The sequence below is a fragment of the Manduca sexta genome, chromosome 26 (genome assembly GCF_014839805.1).
Source record: "Manduca sexta isolate Smith_Timp_Sample1 chromosome 26, JHU_Msex_v1.0, whole genome shotgun sequence".
Classification (NCBI taxonomy): Eukaryota; Metazoa; Arthropoda; class Insecta; order Lepidoptera; family Sphingidae; genus Manduca; species Manduca sexta.
Genome location: NC_051140.1, coordinates 13,361,554 through 13,371,665, shown reverse-complemented (window position 1 = coordinate 13,371,665; position 10,112 = coordinate 13,361,554). Strand labels below are relative to the sequence as shown.

Sequence of the window (10,112 nt, the reverse complement as noted above, 5' to 3'; positions counted from 1 at the left end):
ACTCTGTTCTAAAAACTTTTATAGCAGGAAAAATTTCTTACTCGGGCTAACTCACGAGTAACATATAGCAGTTGTTATACTATACGTAAGTAATGTTATAATCTATTAAGTTATTATACTGAAAAACTGCAAATGTTTGAGATTAAACAAAATCAAATTAGACAAAATGAAACTTTAAATGGTTCTCAGTATATGTTCACTGAATCCTAAAAATATGGTTTAAGTAATTACTGATTCTAGCGAGTTTCGTATAGTGTAACTGTTAGTACGAGCATTATGACGTTAACGCCAGCACAGTTTTTTTCGCCTTTAGAATTACTATTGCACAATCTAGTTGTACAGTATTTATCTGATTCATATTGCGTGAGCGTCGTTTCCGAAACTCCTTTAAATTTTGTCTTTTTACCAAGTTTTACATACATAAACCCGAATGATACAGATGATAATAACTTAGTAGAAAAGTTGTTAAAGGTATCAGAAGAAGGATGTTCAGATTATATTGTAAGATTTCAAAACCCTCAAAATTTTATGAATGCTTTTGAGAAGGTCAATCACCTCGGAAAAGTGAGGAGGAGTGATAGAAAACTAATATTTTTATCCATTCCTGATGTAAATTACAGAAACCAAGCTTTGGAAATGTTATCAAAAGTTGAATGCAGTTTTGTTGCAAATATTTTGCTAGTTTTGACAAGTGATGAAAATCAGTGCGGCGAGTCTTTTGATTTCGTAACCCACAAATATGTTGGGCCAGATTCGGAAGTTAACGAACCGTTACTTCTTGATCATTGGAATGCCTGTACGCAACAATTTGATCGAAAAGCTAACTTATTCCCTCATGACATGACTAACATGAAGGGTAAAACTTTAAAAGTGAGCTGTTTCACTTACAAACCTTATGTTTTACTAGACCTAGATCCTGCTGTGGCGCCGCTTGGAAGAGATGGGATGGAATTGAGAATTGTAGAGGAATTTTGTAGGTAAAGAAGCAATTTCATTCAATATTTAAAAATAAATTTTACTATTGGATTTCATATCAATGTTTTATTATGTTACAGGTGGATAAATTGTAATGTTGTCATTATTAACGAAGATAAAGATCAATGGGGCGAAATATACGAAAATCAAACAGGCATAGGGATAATTGGCAGTGTAGTAGAAGATCGGGCCGACATGGGTATTAGTAAGTATTTCATTATTGATATATTCCCCTTAAATGACTTAAACCGCCACTGTTTTTACTTTTTAAATCTAACCACGAAGTTATACGATTGGGTACTTAGGTATATATATTTTAAATAAACCTAACCGAACTACGGCCACGGCGGCCAATCTCATTACGGAGATCAGCGAGGTACGCAGAAGATATTACAGTGCACAAGTGTGTGCGCAATACACAGGTACACTCTCTGTTCCTATACTCTCTTAGTCCGGTGAAACGACAAATCCGACGTGACCGGAGAGAGATCAGGTGCAGGACAATTCCAACTATGCCACCGAGGCAGTCAATAAAGTGCATATTTTAAATAATGTACCTATAAATTAAAATATTATTAGGTATATAAAAAAACATGAATTAAGTATTTACATTACATCGGAACGTAAATAATGTTAAAATTTTCCACTATATTAAAGGACTAAAAAGGGCTAGTGTTAAAATCCTTTTCTCTCTATTTATACTATGGATTCGCGTAGCCTGTAAATGTTATTTTCCTTTATAGCCGCTCTTTATTCTTGGTATGAGGAATGGCAAGCTATGGACTTTTCTATTTCTTGTATAAGAACTGCTATAACGTGCTTGGCACCAGCTCCGAGGTAAATGATTATATATTACGATCTTAACTAATAAAAAACTATACTTTTAAAAAAATGTTTAGTCACTTTCGATATATAAGATTTTGAATTCATATATTCGTATGTTTTTCCTTTGAAATATAGTATTCACCATTATACTTTAGTAAATACAATTTGAATACCTTAAATAAAATTCTCTACAATATTACTTCTACTTCCCAACAATGCTAGTAAATAATTGTCATATTTCTCTTTTTTAGAATACTGGCAAGTTGGGAAATGCCCTTGTTGCCTTTCAGCAAACTCATGTGGCTGGCAGTTGTCATTACATTCATTTATGCTGCAATTGGTCTTTTGATGGCACAGAAGTGGTCCTCTAATAAAGCTTTACTAATTGTGTTTGGAATATTAATTTCCCAAGTGAGTAGAAACATTTGGCAATAATAATAAGTTTCGATTTTATGTGTTGTGGTGAATATATAAATGATACATTTTTGTATTTTTATATTGCTATGACATTATTAGATATATTAATTATGTGCCATTATTCAAAGTTGTTCGATATTAAAGCATAAATAAAATGTTTTATAAGTTTCGTGAACATAGTTGCAATTGACAAGTAAAACAAAGCATGAGAATAATAATAATATTTTTTTGTCTTATACGGATACGATAAAGTGATTTCACTGCACCTGATGGTAAGTGGAGAGAAGTCCAATAGAATGTTGACTGACGTGAGATGATTACTTATCGACAGTCGACACAATTATGTTGGCTTATTAGAATCGAATATATATAGGCTGATCCTGGAACGCGACACATTTACACGGAACACAATAGCCGGTTTTAATATAATATAACAACGGACAGTGATCTTTTATATCAGCAATAAAATTGAGAAAAAGTACCACAATATGACCAATTTCGCCTAAGGTTGGCGAATAAGGAAAGACAAAAATAAAATAATTATATAATTTGAAAAACTAACAGGAAGAACCCGTCGCCATCCTGTCGTTGTAGACCTTTAACTAACCTGACAGCCTTTCGCTAGCTACATAAGTGATGATTACGGGAAAAAGAAAACTAGATTCAATGTTCAATCTAATCAACTGTTCATGACATCTTTAGTATTGCAATACCACCTACCTGTAAAAAAATGCAGGTAGGTATTTTATAATGTTCACCAGTATTTATTCTGGTCATTTGTAGAGTCGTTAACAATAGCAAAGGTAAATACAGGCACATGATGGCCAACCTGATATCATATTCACAGCATGAAAAAGAAGGTTAAGTTTTTTGAATAATGCACTGTCTGTTAAACATAATAGAATATATTATTGTTGTATATGCATATTAAATTTACATGATAGTTCTATAATAAATAAATCTCGGTTACGTTTTGACGTGTGCAAAGCCAATACAATAGGATTCTGTTGCCATGTGTTAATTCACTAATAACTTTTAATTACGAAACATGTTGTTTATAGACTTATTGTTGAAGTTATAAGTATCTTACCAATGATAGGTGTAATGTTTTGTAATTCTGATTACAGTCACAACATAAAATCGGTGACTCGTGGCGAGTCCGTAGCGTTATTGGGTGGTTGCTTGTGGCAGGAATGATATTAGTGAACGCATACGGTGCCGGGCTGGCATCCACGTTTACCGTTCCGAAGTACGAAAGTTCAATCGATACAGTCCAAGACATTGTGGACAGGAATATGGAGTGGGGTGCAACACACGATGCATGGATATTCTCGCTGACTCTATCTCCCGAGGTAAACAATTATGAGACAACATTTTCTTCTTAAAATTTTAACAATTGAATTTGTATGAATAAATTTTTTGGGTGAAAACTACATAGTGGGTGGAAGAATTTTAATATAACCAGGGATGAACGTAACATTTTTTTATTTTTCGTAATATCTCACAGAGATTTCTGAATTCTAAAGTTTTAATTAATACACATGATAGATTGGTCTTTCGCCTATTTTTTAACACTACCTTAAATATAATTTATATTATAGATCTTCAGAAAAGCGACTAAGGTCAGGTGGGGCAAGTGCGCAGACGGGGTAAGTGCACCTGCCCTAAAAAAATCGAGAACTATTGATGTTATACAATTACCGCAATCTTACATCTATGCTACTAACTGAAATACAGTTCCACTAAAAACATAAATGGCTATGTTCATTTTAATACGATTTATTCGCCATTTTATTTTAAGTGTCATTTAGACCTGTAAACCGAGATGACCCCGTGAAAGATAACATCAAATATTTCAAGATATTTAACATATTTCTGTAAACCAGTAAGGTGAATATATAGTTTAAACCTTTTATTTTAACTTCCTGCCTGAATTTTATTTATATATACTAAAATAAAGGATTTTTAGCAATGCGAAAAAATGTACCTAAAATTGTCGAGTAGGGCAAGTGCGTCACAGTTAATAGTCGTATGGCGCACTTGCCCCTGATCCATATATAACCAACCTTTTTGAGAATAAGTTTTACTAATATGAATTATTGTTATTAAAATGTTATACTTAACAGCAGAATTTTTGTACTCAAGGTATTTTGTTTTGAGCCGACTTAAATAAAAGGGCGTATTAGTTAATTCGTTTTTACAAAAGAAAAACTGAAATACCTTGGTCTAGAGCAACTTTACGTGAATAGGTTGCAACTGTTCGATCAGGCACGTTATCTGGATATAATGCAGCTAAAACATATCAAATGTCATAAGGCCAAATTCTAAGTAATTGAGTTATAACGCATTCAAAATTGTTAATTCCTACATTTTTGTATGTTTTTTTAGTTTTTAGAAATAAAATGGATTTTTTATATTAGGGCTACCATTTTTTATTCCAACATATCCGCACACAAAACTCTAACATAGCAAAAAATTATATATCAAAAAAAAAATCTAAAATGTTTTCAAGCCCTGATCTACATATATATGGCGCACTTACCCCGAATTTGATTTAACAGCCATAGTTTGTTATGATATTGAGTGATTAAAAATTATCCAAGAGCAATGCGAGTAAAACTCATTTCTGTATGGACTAAAGTGAGTGTTTTCTTTATAATGTTTCATATTGGCGTTTTTTTTTACACAGGCGCACTTACCCCATTTCCGGAGGCAAGTGCGCCTACTACCATTTTTTTTTTACTTTGAGCAAAATATTATTATTTTATTGTCCGATTTCCTTGAATGGCTATAGGTTGTTATCACAAAATACCAAATATTCTTAAATTAATTAAATTACATTCTTAAGTCAGCACAAAAAGAAATTATTTTGCATTGAATCCAGCTATGAAAATTTTATGGCGCACTTCCCCCGACTGACCTTAAATATTTGAAGTCGGATTTGTTACAACCATCCCTACCCTTAGGGTTGGTTGTAACAGTGTAAGGGGATGTTTGAAATATCGTAAAAAAATAAAATTACTTTCATAATCGATATATTAATTTATAATCAGCTTTATGGGTATAATTTTCGGATCAAAATTCTTATAAAAACAAATAAACATTGCTAGCATACAATAATAATTATCAACACTATTGAAAAATGAGATCTCAATCACACAAACAACTATGGCACGCATTTCGTTATTAGTGCAGTCTACATGAGCCCACAACAGTTTAGGTATTGCACCCATTTTTCATTTGACCTGCTGTTCGAAATGAATTCCATGCTATCTATATAGAAGCCATCTTCGCTATCTGAATCATCAGTATCTTTTATTATTTTAGCATCCTTTTTCTTCTTTTATGTCTTATTTCCTTTTTTTAAACAGTTTGCACTCAACGTTCAGTTGCACGCATCTATATAAAGTTACATTGCACGATTGATATAAATTCGCAGTGTCTCTAAATGGTATTTCTATGAGCTAAAGCTTGAATGGTTGTTTTTTTGTGTATATTAGGCATTCAGAAATAGGCAAATAGATTTGTATTAATTTGAAATACAAAAAAACGCAACAAAGGTGCTTCGAAATATCACACCATAAACGGGATGAAAGTAACAATCTGTCACTTTTATTTAAATTTTGAATGTAGGGATGAAATCATCCAAAATTTTCCGAATACGACAAACATATGCTTGTAACTTGAAAACTACTTTAGTAAGATACCATTTCAAACACTAAAATAGAGAAATGAATAGTTATGCTACTTCACTGATACTTGAAATGCAAGATTGAACCTAACATTATAAAAACAAACGCAGTTGAAAAAAAGGATTAAAAGTTACTTTGGAGGTACTACTGTTGACGTACTGTCTCGCTACATCGATAACGTGACGGCACAGCGCGGCGCCGCGCCGTGGGTGCAACTGAGGTGTATTAGGATCCAAAATGGCACATATCGGTGCATTAACCATCAATGCAGAAGACATTCGTTTAAAAATTCATTTGTTATGTTCATCCCGAGCTACTTTTATACCTGGTCTCCCCTACACGTTTTGTGATTCTATATTGAGGATAAAGTATATTCGAAAACACATAATAACAAACAAAAACACATGATTATTGTATTAAAATTACTAAATTCTTTATTAATTTAAAGTTACTTAACTATACTCGTATAATATTGGATGGTCTTATGTTATATTTTACAGGTATAATAAAATATCGTGTTTTTATGTAAATGATCAACGATTATAAATAGGTTGTTATTGAATTTCTCACTTACGACAATTGTTTCAGCCATTAGTCAAAAAATTAGTGAGCCAATTTAGGATCCATTCCTTTGAAGAACTAAAAAAGAAAAGTTTTACTAGAAGTATGGCGTTCAGTATTGAAAAATTACCGGCAGGTATGTTTTTTGGGTTCCGTAAGTATATAAAATAAAGGTAGCTAGATTTTTTTGCGAGATAGGTTTTTTAATTTTACGTTCTGTCATACCTATCTAACGCAACGTAACCGTTTCCTACCTAATATTTAATAATCCTATTTCTATGACAATATACTTATTTTTTTTTTATATAAGTAATTATTTTTAATGCACACATGAGTTAAAAACAGAAATGAAATTATAAATTGATTTTTAATATTGTTAGGTTATTTTGCAATAGGTGAGTACATTACTAAAGATGCAGTGTTGGACATGCAACTGATGTTAGAAGACTTTTATTACGAACAGTGCGTAATAATGATGCGCAAAAGTTCACCTTATACAGAAAAAATAAGCCAGTTAGTTGGAAGACTGCATGAATCTGGACTTATGTTAGCTTGGGAAACACAGGTAATTTACACATACTTTATGCCGTCGCGATAAAGTTTGTTTCGGCACAATTTAGTTAGGATTTTCATCTTCATTCTTCATATTTGTGTTTTTTTTCTAAGGTTGCATTGAAATATTTGGATTACAAAGTTCAAGTAGAAGTGAAACTATCTCGGTCTAAAAATGACGTTAGCGTTACAGAAGCTTTGAATATAAAACTTGTTGAGGTGAGAGCAAAATGTAACAAAATAAAACTTACCTATTGGTTCAAAATTGGCATAACATTAAACTATTTTACACAGTAGTATTTATAAGTTCTTATTTGTAGAATTTTATTATGTAATGATAATTATATTTTACAGGGCGTTTTCATCTTATACTTAATTGGGGTAATCAGTGCAGTAATTCTATTTATTGGGGAAGTTTTGATGGAGTATTACAAAAGTCGCGTTCACGCTGTCATAGAAATATGAAATAACTACTAATACAATAAAATATGCTGTAGCTGATCAACAAATAATTACGTATTTCACATCACTTTCACTATGTTATATAAGTAGATTTACTTTTTCACATATAATAAATTAAGTACTTATATTTCGTTTTGTTGTTTTATTATAGTTAGCAGACGTCAGCTATCTTACTTATTTTTCTTAGACATGTCTCGAAAGTATTTCGAACTGAATAGCCTGTATCCCCATTTGAGTAAAATCCTACAATATTTCATTATCTCCGTAATGTCAGAGGCTGGTTGAGGTTGAGGCTGTTTTTTACCTTTGTATGGAGATAATCATTTAGGGATCTAAGCACGCATGGGGGCAAGCCGCTTTACACAGCCGTCTACCGTAAACTAGTTAAATAATGCTTAAAATCTTAATTTGAGATAATTCCCGATGTCCCAAACACCGTGGTATGTGTATTTCACATACCAGTTTAAAGTCGGCATCGGTACCATAATTATTTCGGTATTGTGATATTTACACTTTATATGTAAGTACTGGAAAATACTTAACACCATACGACTTACTAGCTTGCTTATCGGTTTAGATGGTACTCTCAAACTATATTACAGGTTTTATTGTGGAGAGAGCAATAAGCTCTCAATATTTTACTGATTATATGCTCCATTTACGCTTTACTAACAAACGATATTGATCGGTGTTTTAGCGACACGCTGCCACTCTGTTTCTTACTTTAAGACTCATTTGATAGAAGACTCATAGAGATGAAAAAGGATAGATTTTTTTTTAGGTGACGCCCTTAGAGTTGTCGTTACGTTTACTTTGTAATTCTAAGCTCTGGATGACATCGAAGAACTTACCCTCGGACGAGCTACTTGCTCATTCCGTTAGTCAGAAGGTGTCTGTTTTAACACTTTAAGTAGTTAGCAGATAGCAATGAATTTATGAATTTTTATTGTTTACTGTTATCTTTGTACTGTTATTGATTGATTACACTTATCAAAACATTGCACCGCCCCTGGGCTGTCCGTAATGACGACAAAAAAAAACATTAATAAACCTTCGTATATGACTTTTTCCTTTCAGCCTACATTTAAAACATTAATATTGCACGTTGAACGCTATCGTTTGAAGTGCTTCATGACTAGGTAATATTTAAGGGTAAAGTATACGTTTTATTTATTACTTTCAATATATTACTGTAACTGTGGCCAATGCCAGAGAGTAGAGCAAACTCTACCTGATTTTTGAAAGATGTAAGTATTCCGTATATTTTACAACCATTAATTTAACTTGCAGTGTTTGTATGTCCGGGTAAAATCTTGCAACTTAATTTTAAAGCAGTTATCCTCAACCGATTGCGATGAAATTTTAAATACACGTTTAGTTTGAATGACAATGCTTTGTGACGTCATTCTAAATTTAAGATGGCGGACTAATAATTATATTTTACGCAAGCCTACATGTAATATGAAGGGTTAGACTTAACGGGATCGTGTTTTGACTAAAATCAACCTATAACCTAGGCAAATTCTCACACATAAATTTGTTGGCTCTGATTCAGAAATTGATGAATCCCTATTTCTCGATAATTGGAACTCTTGTACACAAAAGTTTGATAAAAATGTGAATTTATTTCCTCATGATATTTTTTAACAATTACTTAGTGAATTGTTAAAAAAAACTATGTAAGGTGTATGTTTTGTTGGCTGTTCAAATAAATAAATAAATGATATGATGAATCTAAAAGGTAAAATGTAATAGTAAGCGGTTTTACGTGTAGGCCATATGTGATACTAGATTTTGATCCTAAGCTGGTACTTAAATCTAATGACAGTGATGTAAATAGTCCTGACACCTTAATAAGTACCTATAAGTGTAAGTCTTTGGACGAGAATATCAGGGGCTACAAGCATTTTAAGCTACCACAAAACTTAGATTCTAATTAAGTATTTGAATTTGACAACACAAGCAGTTGACGAGAATCAAACTTGCGGACATAGTCTTTACAGCCAGCTAGGGATGTCGATCTTTTATACTGTTTACTTTTTTATTCTAAAAACGTATATAAAGTACTTACTGTTTTCATCGTTAATGCTATTAATGTAGTCTTTCATGATTAAAACGACCGATCAATGGTAAACAATCACGTAACTTTAAAAAGTAAGAAGTGTGTGGCTTGGGCTGTTTGCGGACTTTCGTATTGACACTCCGATACATTCTCAAATAGCGTATCAATATTTATTCTCTTCTATTTATTTAAATAAAAAAGTAGTACATCATTTATTTTAATTTCAATTTTCACTGTGGAAAGGGTTAAGGCGATACCTCAAGGTCCATTTTCATACATTTTGTTTCGGCTTTAATCTGGGTAACTAAACAAGTATTGGAAGTAAAGAATTTAAATTCACGTCTAGTTAGTGATTAGTTCTCGCAGTTGAAAGAAAAACGTAAAAATAATTAATAATCATGGATATTTCGGCCTTTAAAATTTAATATGACGAAATTTTAAAGGCAGAAATATCCATGATTATTAATTATTTTTACATTCGGCCTTTAAAATTTAATATGACGAAATTTTAAAGGCAGAAATATCCATGATTATTAATTATTTTTACATTTTTCTTTCAACTGCGA

At 32.1% G+C, this 10,112-nt stretch overlaps 1 protein-coding gene across 2 annotated transcripts; it reads left to right on the top strand.

The window, feature by feature from the left end:
- Nucleotides 1-252: 252 nt before the first annotated feature.
- Nucleotides 253-9,603, top strand: LOC115441130 (probable glutamate receptor). Of its 2 annotated transcripts, none has more exons than XM_030165748.2 (9): nt 253-977; nt 1,056-1,180; nt 1,719-1,812; nt 2,052-2,211; nt 3,345-3,569; nt 6,498-6,606; nt 6,851-7,035; nt 7,137-7,241; nt 7,377-9,603. In XM_030165748.2, exons 1-9 carry the CDS (start codon nt 277-279, stop codon nt 7,485-7,487), a joined length of 1,815 nt encoding a protein of 604 aa, XP_030021608.1. In that variant the 5' UTR covers nt 253-276; the 3' UTR covers nt 7,488-9,603. The 2 variants fall into 2 exon arrangements, with proteins under 2 accessions (XP_030021608.1, XP_030021609.1); XM_030165749.1 differs by having other exon boundaries at nt 277-977; nt 6,866-7,035.
- Nucleotides 9,604-10,112: the final 509 nt, after the last annotated feature.